The 27090-nt window shown below is 44.1% G+C and overlaps 1 protein-coding gene across 1 annotated transcript in view; it reads left to right on the forward strand.

Moving 5' to 3' along the window:
- Nucleotides 1-17790, forward strand: part of RNF24 (ring finger protein 24) — a 69958-nt gene extending 52168 nt beyond the window's left edge. Inside the window, exons 2-6 of the mRNA XM_069745153.1 lie at nucleotides 5799-5948; nucleotides 15072-15114; nucleotides 15350-15391; nucleotides 15560-15639; nucleotides 16947-17790. Coding sequence (XP_069601254.1) covers nucleotides 5799-5948; nucleotides 15072-15114; nucleotides 15350-15391; nucleotides 15560-15639; nucleotides 16947-17085 — 454 coding nt within the window. The 3' untranslated portion in view covers nucleotides 17086-17790. The remainder of the gene's footprint in view (nucleotides 1-5798; nucleotides 5949-15071; nucleotides 15115-15349; nucleotides 15392-15559; nucleotides 15640-16946) is intronic.
- The last annotated feature ends 9300 nt before the right edge of the window (nucleotides 17791-27090 follow it).

Here is a 27090-nt window from a genome sequence, read left to right on the forward strand (position 1 = left end):
CTAAGCCTCTAATGTGTGTTTCAGTCATCCGTGATACCTAAGCGTCTAATGTGTGATATTGTCTGCAGAGCCGTGTAGCCTCTCGTGTGATACTGTCCAGTGTATCTAAGCCTGTCATGTGTTTCTATGCTTCTTATATATACCTATCATGTGGTACATCCAGTGTATCTAAGCCTCCCATATGTGATAGTCTCTAGCATATCTAAGCCTGTGACATATGATATTGTCCAGTGTATCTAAGCCTATTCTGTATGGTACCACTCTTCTTATGTAAGCCTGTCATGTGTGATACGTCCAGTGTATCTAAGCCTCCATGATACTGGCGTCTGTGAGGATCTCCCCTTATTCTGAGCCTCCGGTACATTCATTCCCGGACACCTGCCCCAGATACGGCCGCACACAGGCCCATCTCCCCACCCCACTGCCCGACATTGGCGGAAATAGAGATTTACTGCGAGACCAATAATACCACTATATAAGGTTAGACAATACTTCCAGGCCACATAATACCACCACATGGTGACAGAATAATAATGTCATACTGATCATTAAAGGGGTTGTCCATTTTAGAGTGAATTTTCAGCAAACAGTACAGCATGCCAAGTCAGAATTTACTCAGAGGTGGACAAGCATGACTGTACACAGACCAATATTACTCTCAATGCTGCAATATAATAGACAAATAATACCGCCAGACCCTAACGACCCATGTTACCACCATACACAGTAGTGATAATACCGCCATACTGATCAGTAACTAAAACCACAATAGTGGGACTGATATTACCGACGTACAGTGCTGATAGTAATAATGCCTCCTCATAGTAATTATACTCCCTCTGTGACTCCTCATAATAATCATGCCCCCTCTGTGCCTCTTCATAGTAATTATGCCCCCTCTGTGTCTCCTCATAGTAATAATGCCCCTCTGTGACTCCTCATAGTAATAATGCCCCTCTGTGACTCCTCATAATAATAATAATGCCCCTCTGTGACTCCTCATAGTAATAATGCCCCTCTGTGCCTCTTCATAGTAATTATGCCCCCTCTGTGTCTCCTCATAGTAATAATGCCCCTCTGTGACTCCTCATAGTAATAATGCCCCTCTGTGACTCCTCATAATAATAATAATGCCCCTCTGTGACTCCTCATAGTAATAATGCCCCTCTGTGACTCCAAATAGCAATAATTCCGCCTCTGTGGCTCCTCATAGTAATAATGCCCCTCTGTGACTCCTCATAGTAATAATGCCCCTCTGTGACTCCTCATAGTAGTAATGCCCCCTCTGTGGCTCCTCATAGTAATAATGCCTCTCTGTGTCTCCTCATAGTAATAATGCCTCCTCCGTGTCTCCTCATAGTAATAATGCCCCTCTGTGTCCCCTCATAGTAATAATGCCCCTCTGTGTCTCCTCATAGTAATAATGCCCCTCTGTGTCTCCTCATAGTAATAATGCCCCTCTGCGCCTCCTCATAGTAATAATGCCCCTGCTCATAGTAATAATGCCCCTCTGCGCCTCCTCATAGTAATAATGCCCCTCTGTGTCTCCTCATAGTAATAATGCCCCCTCTGCGCCTCCTCATAGTAATAATGCCCCTCTGTGTCTCCTCATAGTAATAATGCCCCTCTGTGACTCCTCATAGTAATAATGCCCCTCTGTGACTCCTCATAGTAATAATGCCCCTCTGTGTCTCCTCATAGTAATAATGCCCCTCTGTGTCTCCTCATAGTAATAATGCCCCTCTGTGACTCCTCATAATAATAATGCCCCTCTGTGACTCCTCATAGTAATAATGCCCCTCTGTGTCTCCTCATAGTAATAATGCCCCTCTGTGACTCCTCATAGTAATAATGCCCCTCTGTGACTCCTCATAGTAATAATGCCCCTCTGTGACTCCTCATAGTAATAATGCCCCTCTGTGACTCCTCATAGTAATAATGCCCCTCTGTGTCTCCTCATAGTAATAATGCCCCTCTGTGTCTCCTCATAGTAATAATGCCCCTCTTTGTCTCCTCATAGTAATAATGCCCCCTCTGTGCCTCCTCATAATGCCCCCTCTGTGCCTCCTCATAGTAATAATGTCCCTCTGTGTCTCCTCTTAGTAATAATGCCCCTCTGTGTCTCCTCATAGTAATAATGCCCCTCTTTGTCTCCTCATAGTAATAATGCCCCCTCTGTGCCTCCTCATAATGCCCCCTCTGTGCCTCCTCATAGTAATAATGCCCCTCTGTGTCTCCTCATAGTAATAATGCCCCTCTTTGTCTCCTCATAGTAATAATGCCCCCTCTGTGCCTCCTCATAATGCCCCCTCTGTGCCTCCTCATAGTAATAATGCCCCTCTGTGCCTCCTCATAGTAATAATGTCCCTCTGTGTCTCCTCTTAGTAATAATGCCCCTCTGTGTCTCCTCATAGTAATAATGCCCCTCTGTTTCTCCTCATAGTAATAATGCCCCCTCTGTGCCTCCTCATAGTAATAATGCCCCCTCTGTGCCTCCTCATAGTAATAATGCCCCTCTGTGCCTCCTCATAGTAATAATGCCCCTCTGTGTCTCCTCTTAGTAATAATGCCCCTCTGTGTCTCCTCATAGTAATAATGCCCCTCTGTTTCTCCTCATAGTAATAATGCCCCCTCTGTGCCTCCTCATAGTAATAATGCCCCCTCTGTGCCTCCTCATAGTAATAATGCCCCTCTGTGCCTCCTCATAGTAATAATGCCCCTCTGTGTCTCCTCATAGTTATAATGATGGAAACCTGACAGACCCCATAAACATAAACACTAATGCACGTGTGAACATCCCCTTTCACCAGAAGAGGGCAGCATTTTATTTTGCGAGGGTCTTTAGGTAAGGCTATGCTCCCAGCATCCTGTTGCAGAAAGCTCATTATTAGCAGCCTGCAGTCACCTGCCCCCATTAGTCCCACAGTCTGCATTGCTAGGTGGGGCGGCACACCGTGTAATAATAGGACTATGATGGTACAGTAGATCCCAGCTCTGCAGCCTCGTCCCCCCACTCCTCCTTGTGCACATGTCATACTCTCCTCCCCATTGGTGACTCATATAATGCTGGCTGCAGGCCCAGGACACAGATCTGCCATTCACTGCCGCTGCCTGCGCTCTGCCCTCCACGATGCAGTTCTTTCCTCCCGTACACATCCATCTGCAGAGGTACAACGCCAGCAGCCGCCGTGGGTAAGGACATCTCTTTCCTCCCCAAAGACAAGTCTAACATTTTTTCTACAAAACACTTGGAATTTTAGCACAGCTTCAAGGACTTTTCCAGAGGGGATTTCCACTCCTGGCGTCATTCATATGCCTCTCATTTTTAAGTATTTCAAGGAAAAAACAACTTATTTTTTTTTTATATATATATTTTATGTTATAGTGTTTTGTTTTATTTATGTATTTCATTTTACTAGAATATTTTATAAGATATTAGTTTTTTATTTTAATCATTTCCTAATGTGATGGAGTTTGTGTAGGGTCACAATGATCAATCTCTATTGGTCCTTTGATATTGGGGGCAAATACAAATTGGCCCCCATCACCATTCCTCCTCTTTTCACAGTCACAGCAGGGCTTGTAAATGAGATCTGGGCTGAGGGGGTGAAATCTCTAAAGTTCTGTGCCTTATACTTTTAAAATGCTATTTTATTTTTTTTTTGCACTATTTCCTCCTCTTCTTCACTTTTTTGTGGACATTTTCAGTATCTCTGCATGCTGTCAATGAATGGGAGTATTCTTATTTGCTTTACGTTCCTGAATACTCCTTTCTTTATTACTGAGGGCTTGTTACAAGTGCATCCAGTGTGTGTATGTATATATGTGTGTGTATGTATATATATATTATATATATATATATATATATATATATATATATATATATATATATATATATATATATATATATATATATATATATATATATTCTCAAATTGTGGTTACAAATCAGGAACTAGTGCTGTGGATATCTTATGTGCCCCTTATCTCTACCCATCAGCTGTTACCGAGAATATCGTATGACGGCGCACTGTGAGAACGGAAAATGAAATTTTAATCTCTATTTACTCAGTAAAGGTCGTAGCTGTATATTTTACAGAATTATCTTTTTTAACTGCCTGCAACAACAATGCTTGAAATGACTGTATATTGTGCTTTTTCTGTAAAGAATCCTTCCTTTAGTAAGGAAGGGAATAGCTGGGGGGTAGGAAATACAGATTGATGGCCAACAAACTATTTTGGCATGGCCAAGTTTATTCAGATATAGCGCTAGAGTAGTAAACTTAATCTGTACACTACTGAGTGAAAGAAAAGCCTGGCCGCAAGTCTCGATGCCAGTATGAGTGCCAAAAGCTGAGTTCAGGTTAGTGGTAGTTTTCTTTGTAGACGCTTTAACGTATTTAACTAAATACCAGCAAGTTCAGTGTAATTCCATAGAATGTAAATACTAGTATGCCCTTCTAATCTACACATAATAGCACCCTATTCTTTGAAAAAGCCAATAAGCTAGGTTGACCTAAATCACTAAACGTTTTAGCCCCAGCATGCTGGTATCTGTAGTTCTATGGCAAATTTACCATTCCCGTTCCTCCCACAATGAGTGACCCTCATGATTTTCCATAGCACATCTAAATGTTGGTTTAATAATCAGAACCGTAATGGGTTCTGCACTCACCCCTAGACTTTGTCATTTTTTTTCTCTCCCCCCGAGGTAAAATAAAATCCCTCTTGCTTCATTTCTATTGAATCTGGAAAAATTGGATTCTGGAAATAAAGTTTCAGTGAGCACGCATAATGCTGTGGGCTTGTCATTGCCATCTCTTTGTCTCCTGTGGAATTTTCCAGCCAGGAGGGTGTAGCAGAGGAAACATAGGATTGTAAAACTGGAGGAATGTTGTGAAGGAGGCTGCTGCATCAATGAAAGGATGGCAATGAAGGTCCAAACTATTTGAGGAGGTGCAAAGTTCTACAGGAAAAACACCATTGTTGTATCTTAGTATTTTTCCAGTTCATGCCTATTTTGGAAACATCTCCCTTTGGGCTGTGAGTGAGGTAAATGCTGCTCTCCAGGCACCAGTTTGAACGGTTGTTATGTTGACTATCAGCACATTGCAACAATTCTTCTCTTACCATCAATCACATGATACAGGCTACTAGAAATTGTGCCAGTATTCTGCTATCAGTGCCAGGAGAGCATGTGCAGGAAATGGCTCCAGCATAAAAGTACAGATTGGGTGTTATATACAGTATGCACTAAAATAGGTTACACAGCATTATAAAAAGATACTTGCTTTCTTCCAAAAACAGTGCCACGGTTCTAACTTTACAACATAAATCTCTACAATACCACGTACAACACATGTCCAAGTGTGGCCCTAATCTTAGCTTCTGTGCACACTTCAGCGCAGTTCAGACCCTCTATTGCAAATTTTATTGTAGTAGGAAAAATTACATTACAGCTTGGCAGAAACTCACTGTCCCCGTTACAGTTCAATAGAATATGTTTGGTGCCAGTGGTTTACATTGTGTGATGGATCCGGCTAAATGTCATGAATTTTATTATTAGTAACAACAAATAGGGACATAGCCTTACATACAAAGCCTATCCAAATTCTACCTTCACTTGAGTTGGGTTGTATGTAGTCCCCATAGCGGTACCACTTAAAGGTGAGATCTGACATAGTATAAACAGCTGATAAGGTCCAGTCTCATTACTTCAACCATCATACTATTGTGTTTCACTTTTTATTTTGATTTTACATGATGTTATTAATTGCTCCTCTCTGTTAATCCTGCAGCCCATCCATGAGCCCGGATTTCCAGCACTATAGCTTCAGAATGCCGAATATTGGATTCCAGAACCTCCCTCTCAACATCTATATCGTAGTGTTCGGCACTGCTATATTCGTCTTTATCTTGAGCCTGCTCTTCTGCTGCTACCTGATACGGTAAGTTCTGACTACTCGCCTTATTTCTTATAACTTTAAATAAAATTTAAAAAACCATTCCTGGCACCTGCCCTACTCTGTTAGAAAGTTGTCACTGTAGACGGAGGTCTTCTGCCCTCTGCACACGACTGCCATCGTCCTCAATGGATAACCAATGTCTGGGGTCTACCGGTTCGCGGGACTCGCCCTATAGAAGCCATAACTCCACTCATATCTCGCACACTCTTCTCACTAGGACAAGTCTAGGGGATAGCCCAAATATATTCTTGGTGCTTTCCGACAATCCGCACATAAAATGATGCATCAGGGAGGGAGCGGGACGCCTGGTGAATAAGCCCTACGGGGAACTTCAGTATTATAGGACGCTCCAGTAATGTGATTCCTGAGTCACCGTGATCTGGTAATCCAGGGGCAGAATGTGATCCGTCCTACACAAATGTCAGATGTTGTCTAATGCTGTCTGCTCCGGACAATAAAGCAGAACTCCACCATTCTGCAATTAATTCTGCCAAATGTTACATTACATAATGTGTCTGTAGCTGATGGGCATCTCGCCAGATGACGGTATACTGCTATACTGTGTGCTGCAGATCATGCAGCCTGCGGAGAGTGAGATGCTCTGCAGAGTATGTGGCTTGTCGTGTATAGTAGTAGTATATTGTTAATTGTTCAGGATTAGTATGGTCACTATATGGCAGTATTATCCAAGCATTATGTGGCGGTATTATGTTAATTGTTAAGGATTAGTATGGTCACTATTTGGCACTATTATGTGCACTCCTTACAGGCGTATGTGAATGCATGAAAATATTTGGGCACTATAATACTCTGGTACCTTACATTATATTACTACTAGCTATTGAACCCGTTCTACGCCCGGGTGGCGAGCATTTATATTGGTATATGGTCTCCATCCTGGTATGTGCTGCTCCATCCTGCGCCCCCATCCTGTCATGTGCTGCTCCCATCCTGCGCCCCCGTTCTGTCATGTGCTGCTCCCATCCTGCGCCTCCATTCTGTCATTTGCTGCTCCCATCCTGTCATTTGCTGCTCCCATCCTGCGCCCGTTCTGTCATTTGCTGCTCCCATCCTGCGTCCCCGTTCTGAAATTTGCTGCTGCCATCCTGCGCCCGTTCTGTCATGTGCTGCTGCCATCCTGCGCCCGTTCTGTCATGTGCTGCTCCCATCCTGCGCCCGTTCTGTCATGTGCTGCTGCCATCCTGCGCCCGTTCTGTCATGTGCTGCTGCCATCCTGCGCCCGTTCTGTCATGTGCTGCTGCCATCCTTCGCCCGTTCTGTCATGTGCTGCTGCCATCCTTCGCCCGTTCTGTCATGTGCTGCTGCCATCCTGCGCCCGTTCTGTCATGTGCTGCTGCCATCCTGCGCCCGTTCTGTCATGTGCTGCTGCCATCCTTCGCCCGTTCTGTCATGTGCTGCTGCCATCCTTCGCCCGTTCTGTCATGTGCTGCTGCCATCCTGCGCCCGTTCTGTCATGTGCTGCGGCCATCCTGCGCCCGTTCTGTCATGTGCTGCTGCCATCCTGCGCCCGTTCTGTCATGTGCTGCTGCCATCCTGCGCCCGTTCTGTCATGTGCTGCGGCCATCCTGCGCCCGTTCTGACATGTGCTGCTGCCATCCTGCGCCCGTTCTGTCATGTGCTGCGGCCATCCTGCGCCCGTTCTGTCATGTGCTGCTGCCATCCTGCGCCCGTTCTGTCATGTGCTGCTGCCATCCTTCGCCCGTTCTGTCATGTGCTGCTGCCATCCTGCGCCCGTTCTGTCATGTGCTGCGGCCATCCTGCGCCCGTTCTGTCATGTGCTGCTGCCATCCTGCGCCCGTTCTGTCATGTGCTGCTGCCATCCTGCGCCCGTTCTGTCATGTGCTGCTGCCATCCTGCGCCCGTTCTGTCATGTGCTGCGGCCATCCTGCGCCACCATTGTATTATATGCCCCCCGCTCCAGTGTGTATGCCCCCGAATGCTGCTGCCATATAAAAAAAAAAAAAAAATACCATACTCACCTATCGTCCGGCTCCATTGCAGGTATGTCTTCAAGAAAATGGCGCCGGAAAGCGCGGACTGCGCAGGCGCCGATTCCGGCAGCAGGAATCGGCGCCTGCGCAGTCCGCGCCCTCCGGAGCCGGGAGCAGAGGAGCCGGGAGACGGAGCCGCAAGCAGCGCTGGAACCAGGAAAGGTGAGTATACTTACCCTCCCTCCTGGCGGTCCCTGACTCTCCGGTGGAGATGGCGGTATGCGTTCAGTGCTTACGCATACCGCGATCTCCCGGGAGCGTCGCTCTGTGAGGCCCAGACTGCGCCGGCGCTTGCGCTTGCGCAGTCTATAGAGGCTTCGGACAGAGTGACGCTCCCAGCGTTATATTATAGATGGTAATAATTTATAGCAGTGATATGTTGGAAGTATGTGGCGATATGTGGGCGTATTATGAGGATGCTTCACATTATTTGGTCACAATATGGTAATATTATATGGCAGTATTGTGCACTATTATGTTTTTTTATGGAGGAGTATTATGGGGTAATTTTACATGACAGTATTAATCAGGCACGGTGTGTAGTATTATTTCTTGGTGAGTCATGGCGGTATTATGTAGGTTGAAATCACAAGAAAAACTAAACTGGGTGACCTATTCTTGCTTCGTTGGGTACTATATTCTAGGTACAGAACCCTATAAGTGCGTAGCGATATCTATTCCCTGTACATGGTACACTTGAATATCTTGCCAGGATGTTGCAGAAATCTTATTCCGAAAGTAACCCCCTCCACCCCACTTTTTTTTTTTCCCCTGCATTTTGCCTCTGATTGACATGTTTGCTCCTTCCATGCCTGAAGCTGAAATAACCTCTCCGGCTCAACCACTGGGCTTCATATCTGAGCAGTAGATAAACTGCAGATTATCAGAATTCTAAATGCAGCTTTGGATGTGTGTAGAGTATAATTCTTTAATACCAGCAAAATATAACACAGGCAAATTATTTTCAGGTTTATCTTTAATATATAGAAGCAATACAATTTTAAAAATATTATATTTCTAAATTTATACTGTTGGTTTATCTGTGTGACATTAATTTTACCTGCAGTTGTAGTTCTTTTCTGTTCCTGTTTGTGAAGTTGCAGTACCACTTTTTTACCACTGAAAAGGGACCTATTTTTCCATAGATCTCAATGCAACAGCGCCCCCACATATCTGACTGTATACTGCTTGTGCGTGCTTAGGTAACCTTGCTTGCATAGGTGATAGTGGGCAGCATTTGCATCCATTTTTAAAATTCTTTTTTTTGGGGAGGAAATTGGAGCAGTTAACTACTGATTTGCATTCCTTAAAGATCGTCCACCCCTAAAATCTAATAAGTCATTCAGTTCTCTTCTTCTTAGGAGATATAACAAACTGTTTTGAGAAAACTGATATCCCATAAACTGGTTGTTTCATACCCCAAACTAAGTGCCCTGTTCCTAAGGGGTCCTCTAACAACGTAAAGACGTAAAATCAACCTATTTATGACGTGTTCTATCCATTAACTCAGATGTGGGCAAAGTGCGGCCTGAGACATCCGTGCGGCTGGATGCAAGAGGTCCACGGGCCGCACCGTGCCCGTCCGCTCGCTGCCTTCGTTGTCTCGATAGGCGCTGACTGCATTGGTGGAGAAGACGCCTCTGGCCACTAACTCCACTAATCAGCGTGATGTGATGAAATGTACTCGGAGAGTCAGCGAGAAGCAGAGCGCCGGCGAACGGGGCCGAGGTGAGTATGTGGTGGTGGTTTTATTTCATGTGTAAGGGATGTTTGGGTGGACATGGGGAGGCTATGGGGGTGACATGCTGCACATGGGGAGGCTATGGGGTGTCATGCTGCACATGGGGAGGCTATGGGGTGACATGCTGCACATGGGGAGGCTATGGGGGTGACATGCTGCACATGGGGAGGCTATGGGGTGTCATGCTGCACATGGGGAGGCTATGGGGTGTCATGCTGCACATGGGGAGGCTATGGGGGTGACATGCTGCACATGGGGAGGCTATGGGGGTTTCATACTGCACATGGGGAGGCTATGGGGGTGACATGCTGCACATGGGGAGGTTATGGGGTGACATGCTGCACATGGGGAGGCTATGGGGGTGACATGCTGCACATGGGGAGGCTATGGGGGTGACATGCTGCACATGGGGAGGCTATGGGGTGACATGCTGCACATGGGGAGGCTATGGGGTGTCATGCTGCACATGGGGAGGCTTTGGGGTGTCATGCTTCACATGGGGAGGCTATGGGGGTGACATGCTTCACATGGGGAGGCTATGGGGGTGACATGCTGCACATGGGGAGGCTATGGGGTGACATGCTGCACATGGGGAGGCTATGGGGGTTACATGCTGCACATGGGGAGGCTATGGGGGTGACATGCTGCACATGGGGAGGCTATGGGGGTTACATGCTGCACATGGGGAGGCTATGGGGTGACATGCTGCACATGGGGAGGCTATGGGGTGGCATGCTTCACATGGGGGAGGCTATGGGGGTTACATGCTGCACATGGGAAGGCTATGGGGGTGTCATGCTGCACATGGGGAGGCTATGGGGGTGACATGCTGCACATGGGGAGGCTATGGGGGTGACATGCAGCACATGGGGAGGCTATGGGGATGACATGATGCACATGGGGAGGCTATGGGGTGACATGCTGCACATGGGGAGGCTATGGGGGTGACATGCTGCACATGGGGAGGTTATGGGGTGACATGCTGCACATGGGGAGGCTATGGGGGTTACATGCTGCACATGGGGAGGCTATGGGGTGACATGCTGCACATGGGGAGGCTATGGGGGTGACATGCTGCACATGGGGAGGCTATGGGGTGACATGCTGCACATGGGGAGGCTATGGGGGTGACATACTGCACATGGGGAGGCTATGAGGTGACATGCTGCACATGGGGAGGCTATGGGGGTTACATGCTGCACATGGGGAGGTTATGGGGTGACATGCTGCACATGGGGAGGCTATGGGGGTGACATGCTGCTCATGGGGAGGCTATGGGGGTGACATGCTGCACATGGGGAGGCTATGGGGGTGACATGCTGCACATGGGGAGGCTATGGGGGTGACATGCTGCACATGGGGAGGCTATGGGGGTGACATGCTGCACATGGGGAGGCTATGGGGGTGACATGCTGCACATGGGGAGGCTATGGGGGTGACATGCTGCACATGGAGATGCTATGGGGGTGACATGATGCATATGGGGAGGCTATGGGGTGTCGTTCTGCATATGGAGATGCTATGAGGGTGTCGTTCTGCACATGGGAATGCTATAGGGGTGACATGCTGCACATGGGGAGGCTATAGGAGTGACATGCTGCACATGGGGAGGCTATGGGGGTGACATGCTGCACATGGGGAGGTTATGGGGGTGAGATTCTGCACATGGGGACACTGGGGGCCTCATGCAGTATATATAGGAGGCTGTGTGGGGCTCTTACAGTATATAAGGGGCTGTGTGGGGGGCTCATACAATATATAGGGGTCAGCATACTTAATTCTGCCCAATATTAAGTGATACAATTATTATAATTATCAATCATCTAATAATTATAACATATTAACATTGAGCAGAATTCATTTCAGCCTATTGGTTCGGACCCCCACAACAGCAGTCATGGCCTCTCATGTGGCTCCTCAGGAAAATTATTTGCCCACCCCTGCATTAGCTCATAAATAGTCGGCTACTGGCCATAGTGTTTTCATCTATATACATAATTGTCTAAGGGTCACTTCCGTCTGTCTGTCTGTCCTTCTGTCACGGATATTCATTGGCCGCGGCCTCTGTCTATCATGGAATCCAAGTCGCTGATTGGTCGCGCCAGCTGCCTGTCATGGCTGCCGCGACCAATCGGCGACGGCCACAGTCCGATTAGTCCCTCCCTACTCCCCTGCAGTCAGTGCCCGGCGCCCACATACTACCCTCCGGTCTCCCCCCCCCCCCCCATCCCCACCCCGCAGACCCCGGCAGTGCCAGTCTCCTGCCCGCAAACAGCTCAGGTGGTGGGCTCCACACTCCCACCAGCCTGGCACACCGCCCTCAGCCTCCCAGGACCGTCCTCTGCTTACCGTCACCCCGTACTTGAGAGCGATGCCCTGCAGGGTGTCTCCGGGGCAGACCGGGTGCTCCATGTACCTCTCAGCCCACGGCGCCGTCACGCTGGCCGCGGCTGTAGCACTGGGCACAGTCCCGCCACCTTCTGCGCAGGAATACACGCTCCGGTATCGGTAAGAGCACTACATGTGCTGAACTAGAGCCTCCACTGCCAGCAGCCGCCGGCAGGGGGCGCTCCTCTCATCCAGCACGGGGAAGCGTGGCCGTGTTATCCCGGGACCCCCGGTGTAGAGCACGCGTCTGGGAACGCTGCACACCTGGCGGCATCTCCAGGCTGCACGGTGTGCACTGCGGACATGCTGCGACCTCAGTACACAGTACCATTCATCTCTATCAGTGCTGTTAGTATTTTATGGGCAGTATACTATGTGTGTGTGCTGTATACTATATGTGGCTGTGCAATATACTACGTGGCTGTGCAATATACTACGTGGCTGTGCAATATACTACGTGGCTGTGCAATATACTACGTGGCTGTGCAATATACTACGTACCTGTGCTATATACTACGTGGCCTGTGTTATATGCTACGTGGACATGCATATTCTAGAATACCTGATGCGTTAAAATCGGGCCACCATCTAGTAATCCTATAAAAGGCTAAAATTCAGGGTGGTTTTTAACCCCGTAGATCCCCCTGATGCCTGTTTATACTGCTTGTAAAAATTCTTGCACTTTGCAGCCGCTGAGTCCTAGCGGGGCGCTGCTTTGTATTAGTTTCTCTTTCTCAGAAGACATTGCGTGCTTTGGTCGCAGGAAAATAAACTTCCCTTAAAACTGAAAGAGAATGTCAAGAGGGCACGGCTCCTACATCATAGTCAATATCCCGTATTTACCTACAGCCAGCCCCCTGTGTGCTCACACCCAGCTGTGAATTATAAATGGTTTTTAATTAAAGGGATTACATAAGATAAAAGAAGCACATACTGTTCTTCCAGAGCTCGTACCTTCCCTGTCCGGCAGTTCATCTGATGTTGCGGGTTCATCATATTAAGTATCATGATCCGTTCCTATTAGATTAAGACTAATAACGTTATTCATCCTGAGCTTCCTGGTTCAGGAACAGTAAGCCAAGAAGGTGAAGGAGGCTAAGCTGCAATACCATTCACAGCCTGTAGACAAGTGTGGCGCTGTTTTGGCAATATTTTCTGATTCTAGATATTCCCTTTTAAACCGTCTGCCCCATGTATTCTAAAGTTACCCATTAGTAGATACAAGACTCTTCGAAAGAAGAACTAGTGAGCTGCAGCTGACCCCCAGGAAAGAGAGGAACTTGACTATTAATCAAGGGTATGAGGACACTTCTAGGTCGGAAACCTTAAGTTCTCCATTTTAGGAACCTTTTAAAATTATAAATATTCTGAGAAAGTGTTTAACTGTCCATAACGTTAATTTATAGGAAAAATGTTCCCATGACCTCTTTTGTACTGGGGCGAGCCAAACCCATGCTCCTAAAACATTGGTCCCCATTCCTGTGACCTGCTATTAGGTCTGTTGATCTTGAAAACTACTATGTGAACCTCATAGAGCTGTCTACTGCTCCATGTAATTTGAAGGCAGGAGCAAGTTACAAGCTCTATAGAGTTCCTTTAATACCTGCTTTTATCATTAAGCCCATGGATATCTTTGGGAACAGCCTATGGAGGATTTTAAATAATTTGGATAATGAGGGACTTGCCAATAGCACCACCAAAGTACGTACACCTATGTTCCTATACCTCCTGGATTGATGAAGTAGTAGTTATAGTTGCCATATAATAATAATAATAATAATTTTTATTTATATAGCGCCAACATATTCCGCAGCGCTTTACAGATTATAGAGGGGACTTGTACAGACAATAGACATTACAGCATAACAGAAATAGATACCAGGAGGAATGAGGGCCCTGCTCGCAAGCTTACAAACTATGGGGAAAAGGGGAGACACGAGAGGTGGATGGTAACAATTGCTTTAGTTATTCGGACCAGCCATAGTGTAAGGCTCAGGTGTTCATGTAAAGCTGCATGAACCAGTTATGTAGCAGCATATAGAGGTTTACCGGCAGCTACAACCAATGATGATGCCAATATCAGAATCTATTAGTTTGGAGATACTTGACAAGCTTGTGGTTAGAGACGGCATTAAAAATTAGTCATGGGGTGTGTGAGGAGCCCATTACGGTTCCTATTCATTGTTTAGGATTATAAGTAATGTCTCTCTGTGGTACATCAAGTGCTGTGTGTGTTTCGTGTATGATGTAGTTGTTGTGGTGGTGGCGTTTTCTATTTTTTTTGTTCCTTTTTACATTCTCCTCTTACTTTTCTTAGAGCGATGCGAGCATTGACCTAATTTTTCCTTTTGCTTTTTTTTTTTTCTTACCAATCTTGCATTGCAATAAATGTCGTCATACAGTTTACAAAGGGCTTTTTCCTTTTAGACTGTGCTGCCTGTTTTACAGATTTCTGTGTTTTGAACTCCAAGACAATAAAGGTTCTTCTAATGGAGGTAAATTCAACCCATGTTCTTCCCTATAATGACTGGTTGCCGTGGCAATTCCATAGGAATTTCGGTGTTCATTCGCACACAATAGGGGGTAGCTGTCGGCAATTGTCAAAGCTGATTGGTCGATGTGGGCTAATGTCAATTTACTCTGTTACTTGAGATGGATTTAGTGCTTAGGTCTCGTTACTGTGCAGATGGCGTATCTGCTTGTGTTCATCACTTCCACTTAAATACCTGATGCAGTAATATAACCAATTAGTCTTAACATGAGCACATATCTCTCCTGAAATGCTCTGTGCTGCTGGGGTGTCTACTGTCCTTTAAGACCTTCCACTATTTTTATAGGGTGCACTCTGCAGACCAAAAAAAGATAAAAAAAAAACATTGATTTCTTGGCGTCCTAAAGTACATGTATGGCTGAATGTGACGCCTGGGTGTTCTCATCTGCCCTTCTCATTATCGCCCTCTACAGGTTGAGACATCAGACCCGTAAGGAGCTCTATGCGTATAAACAGGTGAGGCTCCGAACTTCCGAATTCCACATTCTTTTAACCCCCGGTTTCATTGGGTGACCAACAGGTTTGGTACCAGTGTTCCAGGAGTTCTAATGATTAAATCCAGGGGGCGATATTGCACAGATTTAACAGCCCCTGATGTGATACCCAATCAGTATTTGGAGGAGGGGATATTTATTTTCCAACATGAAACATTGGTATGACTTACGTTTTTCTGTTATTTTTTATTTTTCAGGTTATTTTGAAAGAGAAAGTAAAAGAGTTGAATCTCTATGAGGTTAGTATCTGGTATTTCTGAAAACTGACAGTACTTTTTATTTTATATTTTTTTTTCTCTCTCTTACTAATTTTTCTAAATGGGTTTGAAAAATGTTCCTATAATTTCCATTAATGGTTTCCACATAAGCTGCTGACGTCATGTAATTCTGCTTTCATCTCCTTGTAGATTTGTGCTGTTTGCCTAGAGGAGTTCAAGCCCAAGGATGAGCTGGGTATATGTCCATGCAAGCACGCCTTTCACAGAAAGTAAGTCCCGAGCCTTCATTGTATCTAAGGATAGAAAGCATCAAATCTGATCCCACCATTACTGATCCTGAGTTACCTCCTGTATTATACCCCAGAGCTGCACTCACTATTCTGCTGGTGCAGTCACTGTGTGCATACATTACATCACCGATCCTGAGTTATATCCTGTATTATACTCCAGAGCTGCACTCACTATTCTGCTGGTGCAGTCACTGTGTACGTACATTACATTACTGATCCTGAGTTACATCCTGTATTATACTCCAGAGCTGCACTCACTATTCTGCTGGTGCAGTCACTGTGTACATACATTACATTACTGATCCTGCGTTACATCCTGTATTATACTCCAGAGCTGCACTCACTATTCTGCTGGTGCAGTCACTGTGTACATACATTACATTACTGATCCTGAGTTACATCCTGTATTATTCTCCAGAGCTGCAGTCACTATTCTGCTGGTGCAGTCACTGTGTACATACATTACATTACAGATCCTGAGTTATATCCTGTATTATACTCCAGAGCTGCACTCACTATTCTGCTGGTGCAGTCACTGTGTACATACATTACATTACTGATCCTGAGTTACATCCTGTATTATACCCCAGAGCTGCACTCACTATTCTGCTGGTGCAGTCACTGTGTACATACATTACATTACTGATCCTGAGTTACATCATGTATTATTCTCCAGAGCTGCAGTCACTATTCTGCTGGTGCAGTCACTGTGTACATACATTACATTACTGATCCTGAGTTACATCCTGTATTATACTCCAGAGCTGCACTCACTATTCTGCTGGTGCAGTCACTGTGTACATACATTACATTACAGATCCTGAGTTATATCCTGTATTATACCCCAGAGCTGCACTCACTATTCTGCTGGTGCAGTCACTGTGTACATACATTACATTACTGATCCTGAGTTACATCCTGTATTATACTCCAGAGCTGCACTCACTATTCTGCTGGTGCAGTCACTGTGTACATACATTACTGATCCTGAGTTACATCCTGTATTATACCCCAGAGCTGCACTCACTATTCTGCTGGTGCAGTCACTGTGTACATACATTACATTACTGATCCTGAGTTATATCCGGTATTATACTCCAGAGCTGCACTCACTATTCTGCTGGTGCAGTCACTGTGTACATACATTACATTACTGATCCTGAGTTACATCCTGTACTATACCCCAGAGCTGCACTCACTATTCTGCTGGTGCAGTCACTGTGTACATTATATTATTAACCCTTCATGCCTTATGTTCTGGTACATTTCTTTGTCTCTTCTTTCAGGTGCCTCATTAAGTGGCTGGAAGTGCGGAAAGTTTGCCCCCTGTGTAACATGCCCGTCCTGCAGTTGGCCCAGCTTCACAGTAACCAGGAGCCCGGCCCCCCGCAGGGCCCGCTGCCCGGGGCGGAGAACATTGTGTAGTGTACAGCCAGCCCGTGGTCATGGGTCGCCCATACCTGAAGCCACCGATCACATGTCCTTATCCCGATTCTTCGGGGCAGATCCCAGAATCCTGGTCGGCAGCTGATGGATTCCTGCCCCCGCCTCCGACATGGATGTGTGGACTCTGTCGCAACCAAAGCACTTTCGTCGCTCCGCAGGGGGCGCACAAGGGAACTTGGCAGCAGTATTTGGCCTTGGTCGAGCACTTTACAAGATCTCACTGGGACTCTTGCAACATTTTTTGTTTTTTTTTTTCTTTTAAAAAACATTTTATATGGAAATCTTTTACTGGAAGTTCCTCTGTGCCGAGGTCGGACGTGGCACAAGTGACCATTTACAAAGGGAAGGGATGGCGCCGCCCACGGGGATGGAGAAATGCCGCACTATGCAAACTGCTTCCTGTAATCCGTGCCGATCTCTGGTGCACCGCTTCTCCGCGCCGGGGTGGTGTACACACCCAGAGGGTCTTCTTAATGTAGTGCACCCATCACTGGCACGCTGCCCCTTATTCCAGCTTCACCCGTATCCCACAAATCGGGGCTTTCTGCCCTAATTACAGCATCGAGGCGCTTCACCGCTGATAATGGTTCAAATTTGTTTTTGGGGGGCTTAAAAAATTACTTTTTTGGATTTCATTAAAAATATTGCCCCCTCTGATTTTTTTTTTTTTTTTTTTTTTTTTTTTTTTTACAGGCCACGTTAAATTTTAATTTGGTCATAAATCGGCTGAGAAGAGCTCAGAAAACGACAGATAACAGTCACAGACTCTTCTGTCCAGACGAGCTCGCTGACACCTTCTCAGTTAACTCATTCTTCAGCCAGCAATAGACGCAAAGGTAATGAAGGGGAAACTGAGCCACGTTTTTAATGAAATGCAAAGATGAATATTTTTTAAATATAATATGTTTATAAATATATTATATAAGACCCCTAAAATGTAAAACCCCCCTTTTAGATACAAGAAGGGGGAGGCTTTAGTCTAGATTTGTCTGGGGATAATACAGGAAAGTTGTCTCCAGGCGGCCATGAAATGGCAGAATGTTACCGGAAACTTAGCACTTGGGTTATTAACCCTTTAGTCGCCCCCCCCCCCCACTCATTATATGCCAGGCTATGTTGGCAAGGCCAAGTCTTTTCAGTGCCCATCAAATGGTTCAGTATATTACATGAGATATTTGGGAGGGGGGGCAAAAATTTAACAAACAAAAAAACCCTTCTAGAATTTTTTTTTTTTTTTTTTTTTTCAGTTTTTTTTTTTAAATAATAAAAAAGCCAAATTCTATATTAAGATTTTTAGGCACATGTAACATGGCAATGGTCGGGCCTCCCTGCCGGATAGATTGGGGTCGGTCATGACCTCTCTATGGAGACAAGAGCACTTAATTTTATTTATTATTTTTTTTTCAAAGAAGGCTGATGTGATCCTTATAAATAAGAGGTGTCTTATTAAATATATATATATATATATACACACACATATATATAAAAAATATATAATATATATATATATATATATATATATATATATATATATATATATATATATTATATATTTTTTATATATATGTGTGTGTATATATATATATATATATATATATATATATATATATATATATATATATATATATATATATATATATATATATATATAAAAAATAAGTCCTGACCCAACCTAGGGAGACGACATGACGGATTGCACCTTTTATCCTCTCCAGCAGATTAATATTAAAGTATATCGGAGGTGGAAAAAAGCTGTTTTACAAGACATGGAGGCCCTAAGTAGTCACCTCTGTGTGAGAACATCTGTTGCTAGGCAACCATTTAAACGGAAGCATTTGGAATTCTGAAGGAAACGGTTTCCGGGGCGACAGCTTAAACGTAAACATCGGGATTGTAAGGGAAGTCCACGCCCCAAGATCAATCTCGTCACTTTTTTTTTCTCTACGCGCCCCCCACACATGCGCCATGTTGGATTTAATATTAAGAATTCAAGTTTCAATGGTTCCTACTAATTTAATCTTTTAATCGCCCTCTATAATAAAGATTTATTTATTTTTTGTTCTTGCTGAAAGGATAGATAACGTCATCTGTCTGATCACAGCTATGGAGGTTTGGTGGACAGTTACTTAAGATTTACAAAACTTTTCTCGAATCCTCGTAATGTACAAAATGAGGGAAACCAGCGTCTCCCCGGGGTTGAATGAAGTGGTGATACCGCACACGACCTGTGGACAGGTGGGGCGCTGTTTTCGAAGGTGTCACCTCTGTGGTGTTTACCTCACTATTCTCCTTCCTTATAAAGATCCTGAAAGTTTTCTTACACTTTTTTGTTGTTGTTCTCATTCGTTTTCATAAGATAAAGATTATTATATTACACATTTATTCCCCTCCTCGTTACGATGTAGTGTGCGCTGGTTTCCCCTCGGTGTTACCTCCAAGCGCCTTACTTTATTTAGTGCCGGTCATTTGCTGTAGAAGGCTTATTGGGATGTGATGGTCGTGTTTTTGAGATGAGGCAACAATTTGGCAAAACGAAGTGCAAAATTCAAAGTGATAATAACTGAGAAAACAATTTCTATTGTTCAAAAGCAAAAAAAACACAATAAAAAAAACCCCATATCACCACTTACCAACATGATTAGTCCACATAAAAAGTTGGGTCACTGTGTACAGACACTACTACACACTGACTGTGTATTATTTTCCAGAGCTGCACTCACTATTTTGCTGGTGCAGTCACTGTGTACATACATTACATTACTGATCCTGAGTTACATCCTGTATTAGACCATGTTCACACCATCCTTTTTTTCATGCGGAATCGCCGCGATTTTCCCGCTGCGGTCCGCAGCTGTTTTCCATGTAGGGTACAGTACAATGTACCCTATGGAAAACAGGAACTGCTGTGCCCACATTGCGGAAAATCGCGAAAAAAGCCGCACTGAATAGCCGCGGTAAAAAAGAAGTACCATGTCACTTCTTTTTGCGGAACTGCAGCGGTTCTGCACCCATTGACCTCCATTGTGAGGTCAAACCCGCAGTAAAACCCGCAGATGAAAAAAATATCTGCGGGTTTTCTGCGGTTTGTGGTGCAGAACCGCTGCAGTGTGGCTGCCCCCCCCCATGCTCCGATGCCACCCCCCCGTGCTCCGACGCCCCCCCCCCGTGCCCTCATCTCCCCCCCTTATACTTACCCGGCCTCCCGGTGTCCGTCTGGCCGTCTTCTCCCTGGGCGCCGCCATCTTGCAAAATGCCGGCCGGCAGATTCGTTACAAAGTGCATTTTGATCACTGAGATATAACCTATCTCAGTGATCAAAATAAAAAATATAGTAAATGACCCCCCCCCTTTGTCACCCCCATAGGTAGGGACAATAAAAAAATTAAGAATTTTTTTTTTCCACTGTTAGAATAGGGTTAGGGGTAGGGTTAGGGTATTTTCAGCCATTTTAACCCTAAAAAACTTCCTAGAAAACACACAGACTCTGCATAGAAAACTGCACCAAAAAAGCACCATAAAAAGGACCTGCGTTTTCTGCCAAGAGCTGCGGTTTTTAGTCCTGAAAAAAAAGGAGGGAAATCAGGAACGTGTGAACATACCCTTATACTCCAGAGCTGCACTCACTATTCTGCTGGTGCAGTCACTGTGTACAGCCATTACATTACTGATCCTGAGTTACATCCTGTATTATACTCCAGAGCTACACTCACTATTCTGCTGCTGCAGTCACTGTGTACATACATTACATTACTGATCCTGAGTTACATCCTGTATTATACTCCAGAGCTACACTCACTATTCTGCTGCTGCAGTCACTGTGTACATACATTACATTACTGATCCTGAGTTACATCCTGTATTATACTCCAGAGCTACACTCACTATTCTGCTGCTGCAGTCACTGTGTACATACATTACATTACTGATCCTGAGTTACATCCTGTATTATACTCCAGAGCTGCACTCACTATTCTGCTGGTGCAGTCACTGTGTACATACATTACTGATCCTGAGTTACATCCTGTATTATACTCCAGAGCTGCACTCACTATTCTGCTGGTGCAGTCACTGTGTACATACATTACATTACTGATCCTGAGTTGCATCCTGTATTATACCCCAGAGCTGCACTCACTATTCTGCTGGTGCAGTTACTGTGTACATACATTACATTACTGATCCTGAGTTACATCCTGTATTATACCCCAGAGCTGCACTCACTATTCTGCTGGTGCAGTTACTGTGTACATACATTACATTACTGATCCTGAGTTACATCCTGTATTATACTCCAGAGCTGCACTCAATATCCTGCTGGTGCAGTCACTGTGTACATACATTACATTACTGATCCTGAGTTACATCCTGTATTATACCCCAGAGCTGCACTCACTATTCTGCTGGTGCAGTCACTGTGTACATACATTACATTACTGATCCTGAGTTACCTCCTGTATTATACCCCAGAGCTGCACTCACTATTCTGCTGGTGCAGTTACTGTGTACATACATTACATTACTGATCCTGAGTTACATCCTGTATTATACTCCAGAGCTGCACTCAATATTCTGCTGGTGCAGTCACTGTGTACATACATTACATTACTGATCCTGAGTAACATCCTGTATTATACACCAGAGCTGCACTCATTATTCTGCTGGTGCAGTCACTGTGTTTATACATTACTGATCCTGAGTTACATCCTGTACCAGAGCTGCACTCACTATTCTGCTGGTGCAGTCACTGTGTACATACATTATATTACTGATTCTGAGTTACATCCTGTATTATACCCCAGAGCTGCACTCACTATTCTGCTGGTGCAGTCACTGTGTACATACATTACATTACTGATCCTGAGTTACATCCTGTATTATACTACAGAGCTGCACTCACTATTCTGCTGGTGCAGTCACTGTGTACATACATTACTTGTCCTGTATTATACTCTAGAGCTGTACTCACTGCTCGTGTCGTTATGTACTGTATTGGATTAGCAGAATAGTGAGTGCAGCTCTGGAGTATATGTGCACGTCAGTGACTCAACTTTTTTATGTCGGCTCTTTCCGGTATATGGTGTTTTACATCGGTGTATCTAAGCCACTTCACTATGACCAATATCCAGCAATCGTATTATGGCTTTCAAACCGCTGTTGATTTCCTGCGCACATTCTCCATCTTGCTTTACCATAGAATCATAGAATGTTAGAGTTAGAAGGGACCTCCGGGGTCCTCGTGTCCAACCTGTTTGTTTGAAGACTTCCATTGAAGGAGAACTCACCACCTCTCGTTATAAACCTCATTGTCTCAATTTCTACAGTTGTCCCATTCCCCATCCGCACCAATAATGTTTTTGAGAATTAGAATTGGAATTTTCTATAGCTGCCCGGCTTATGACGTCCCACTCGAGGTATTTTTTCTCGCAGCATATACGGTAGCTAAAGGTAGAGTTTTCCTTTTTAAGTATTGAATTATACGAATAACGAGTTGATTTTTTTTCCCCTGGGTTTGTTGTGATCGTACCAGATTGGACTACAGTCACGTGTGTATCTTTCAAAATGAAGAATTGACATTTTTTACATTTTCTCGATAACTTGTGTAATCTATGAGCACTTCCTCTAATTTTTTTTTTATAGTTTGGCCATATATTTTTTTTGCACTGTTGATGCGCTGTTTACTATGGTCTTACATTGATATTTCCCCACGATTCCAATAATGTCACTACTTCTGATAGACCTGCAGTCCAAAAATTATTATTTTTTTCTTCAAGTATTTTTGGTTATTTTTTGACTTCCCTGTATGACGAGCGTGACAATTGATGGGACAGATATTGTAGACTCCTACTTGTGACTAAAGCCGAGAGTTTCTACTTGTCTATAAGGGCTCCGATGCTTTACTGTATTGTCCATGTAATGGGTTTGGTCTTGATCTATTCTATGTTCTTCCAGGTCAGGTTGGATTCATTGGCTTTGTGGTGCCATTGTATTAACGTGTTTGTTTTGTTTTATGGAGTCGTAAAATTTTTGAAAAAATTGTTTGACTAAAATGTTATCCCTTTAATTGCAGTGGCGGCCATCTTGTGGGATAATTTTTTTTTTTCTAATTATTATTATTAAACCTCTTTTTTTTTCCCCCCAAAGTATCACCTAAAACTAATCACATAATCGGGAGCTTGTATTTTGTATTATATTTTGTATTTAAAATATCGGTTAGTTGTATCTTTACCACCCGCTACAATGGCTGCCGGTATTTAAAGTGGAAAAAATAGATTTTTTTTGGACACTGTAGATCTTTTTTCACTGGTCTTTAATTTGTCCAAAAATATAAAATTCACACTAATAATTTAGGTTATCTGTGAAAATATGTTTTAAAGCCTTGTCGGAGAAGTAGACAATGGAGGCGGCCATCTTGATTTCTATACCAATCGGTAGGAAGTTTTGGTGACGACATTGCCCTTCAAGGTTGTGTAGAGGTTATGGCTGCCATGTATAGACAAAATAGATGATCCAGTGTTATTTTCGCAAACTTTTTTTTTTTTTTTTTTAGTATTTGATAGTAAGGCCCAGTTGTTGGAAACGTATTTTTGTATTGGCCAAACGTACTCGCTAGAATCTAACTAGATATGTAGATGAAGTGTTGTGATGATAAGGAATTGTCTAAAATCTTGTGCCAAAATTTGTAATCCTTTTTTTTTTATTATTTTTTATTTTTTTAAAGGTCAAATTCCAATTATTGTGATGTCACATATCGGTAGTGGTTGTAAGTCCTGTACATGGGAACTCCAATTACAGAAAACAATAATTTCCTAGGCATTTCTGCCCTTATTTATGACCACGGGGGCAACATTTTGTGTTTTCAGAGTTGATATAGTGAAGATATTTTGATATATTCTCCTCTAGATAATGAAAAGATCATTAGATCTGTGCTCCATTATTATGCCTGGTGGGAGTGGCTTTGATGACCATTATGGCAATGATAAATACCATTAATATTGCCAACAGGGAGGTGGTTTCTAAGAAATGGCCACTTTTCCTTGTTTGGACTTGCTAGAAGAAAATTCCGCAAGCAATAACGTGCCTGAGTGTCATGGCCCTTTAAATTTGTAAAAAAAAAAAAAAAGTCTATGTAAAGTCATCATGACCTGAGCAATCAGCCTCGACCCAACACAGTAATGTCAATACAGTGTTAAACCACAAAAAGGATATTTATGTTTTATTTACTATTTCTTTTCTCTTTGTCTTTTTTTTTTTTTTCTTGGTGTTCCATTGTCTTTTTTTTTTCCTTGTTGTCCCATTGTCTTTTTTTTTTTTTTTTTGCTTTTTATTATTTTTTCTCGCGCTGTTTGTGAGACCTCAGGTTCTCGGTTTCATAGACGTGTTTGTACACTAAAAGAGAAGAGAAAATTCTGCAGCAGAATATTTTTTAAAACGTAAAAAAAATAAATAAAACCACTCACTGTTTTTGTAAGCTATATTTTTGTATATTTAATTGCTATTAAAACCGTGTTTTTTGCTAACTACGATATTCATATGAAAGAAGAAAACCGTTTTGCATGTGATTTGACTTGAAATGTAAATAAAAGAGAACTTTTCAAAACTGTTTTTGTGTGTGAGCGCAGTCGTGAGTCATCTTCCACTTGCCCAAAAGTGAAGTTTTTTTTTTCCATGTATTTATGTATTAATAAACTGATACAATTTAATCATCATAAAAAGATGGTAAACCTAAAATAGGCCACCACGAAGTAGTACAAATATAATAATGGACAAGAACAGAAGCACAGATCAGCCAGACACAACAACTACCCGTGGCCACAGCGAAACGAGAAGAAGCCCAACACGCGTCGAGGCGGTAAATGAGCCTCAGCCTACCACGACCACAGGCAACTACCACGACCACAGGCAACCACCATGTCCAACTGACACAATGTGCACACACGACTGAGGCAAGGAGGCTGAGCCCGGCCAACACTGAGCAAGACACAGAAGTACAAGGTGTTCAGTGCTCAGAGACACGACTGAGGCGAGGAGGCTGAGCCCCGGCCATCACTGAGCAAGACACAGAAGTACAAGGTGTTCAGTGCTCAGAGACACGACTGAGGCGAGGAGGCTGAGCTCTGACCACCACTGAGCAAGACACGGAAGTACAAAGTGTTCAGTGCTCAGAGACACAACTGAGGCGAGGAGGCTGAGCCCGACCACCACTGAGCAAGACACAGAAGTGCAAGGTGTTCAGTGCTCAGAGACACAACTGAGGCGAGGAGGCTGAGCCCCGGCCATCACTGAGCAAGACACGGAAGTACAAAGTGTTCAGTGCTCAGAGACACAACTGAGGCGAGGAGGCTGAGCTCTGACCACCACTGAGCAAGACACAGAAGTGCAAGGTGTTCAGTGCTCAGAGATATGACCGAGGTGAGGAGGTAGCCCTGGATGAGCTGCTGCTCCACGACTCCCTGGCACTTAACAAGGAAATCCCTGTCCCTATGTGCTGGTGTGTGTGGAGTGTTTTACATTCACTTGTAGGCCGGTGGCCATCACTGTCTCTGGGTCTCCATCTTTAAGAGCCGCTGCACATAACTCGGGGGACACCCAGTTAGTTTCAACACAGAAATTTACTAGACAACTCAAGTTCATCCGTATGTAACATGCAGTAACAGGCACAACACTTCTTTCCTTATTCCATTTTTAGCATTTCTATCCGCTCCTCCTGGACTATCCCTACATTTACTGGCTCTGTTAGCCCCATGGATTTCCCATCCAGTTCTGTAGTCCACCCGGGATCTGTCACCTTCCCTTCACGTCCATCTTCATCTGTATGCCAGAGGATAAGGCACTCTTTGTAGTACCTGTATTGCGCCTTAAGCTCCGGACTTTGCAGGAACGCCTGCAATGAATCCCAATAAGGCTTCCCACTGCCCTGAACTATACAGTCTAGCTATCAATATCAACCCAGTGCAACTTGGACGTGACCTTCTTAACTATCTTCCTTATCTCACTGCCTAGAAGAAAGCAGTCCATTTTGGCTGGGGCTTTCCCATCCCACTATGGGCTAGTCCCGAACTTTGTCCCTATTTCTGTAACTGACAGATCTCCTTCACAAATGTTATGCATTACATTTACATACATTAAACATATTATGCCTATAATGCTTACCAAAGTCTGTCTTACCCTATAGTCACTACCTTATGACCTAAAACCTAACCAATGCCTTACTCTGTACTTTATACCTTACCATATCACAATACACATTAAAAACCGCAGGACATAGTTTACACTTCACATGGCACAATGTAAGTATACAAACACATGACATCATTTACATAACTCGATTGTTGTCTTTAGGGGGCAGGAGCGATACCGTACCATAGTAGTACAAAGCCCACTCTCAATTTTGGAGAGCTTATGCAGTCAATTGTGTGAAGATTTCCACGTCCCTCGACAGTCCAACACCATTATGGGAACCGTGTACAAACCTTTGTCAGATGTCTACTAAAAACAAGACTATAACATGGCGGAACATAAGTGGACTTTTAGATACATACCCAAGCCAGATCTGACCTAGGTTGGTTTTTTGATCGGGCCTACAACAAGCCAGAAGGTGGCGAGTAGAAGTTACTGTTTTTTAGTAAGATCTACTCAAAATTTCTGGTGCTTTCCAAACTCTTTTCACCCTAAAACTTCCTAGGGTGTGTCCTCCTCCTCCTCACAATGGTGAAGTCATCTAAATTACAAGAGATTATGGGATCTACAAAGGTACTTATGGAGGTGGAGTCGTTTTGGTCTCTGCGTCCATAAATTCTTAATGACCTAAAGCCGTTTATAATGATCTGTTCTTATTCTCGACTTGTCAACACCAATTTAACCGTGCAAGTAAGGAGCAACGCTCCGATGAATTACTGGTAAAGACAGAAAGTCTACCAGGAAAGCAGTGAGAGCTCCTCAACGTCCTGTCTACGAAGAAATGTAGAATGTTGTCAATTTTAAGGC

This window comes from Ranitomeya imitator, chromosome 1, assembly GCF_032444005.1.
Source record: "Ranitomeya imitator isolate aRanImi1 chromosome 1, aRanImi1.pri, whole genome shotgun sequence".
NCBI classification, from domain to species: Eukaryota; Metazoa; Chordata; class Amphibia; order Anura; family Dendrobatidae; genus Ranitomeya; species Ranitomeya imitator.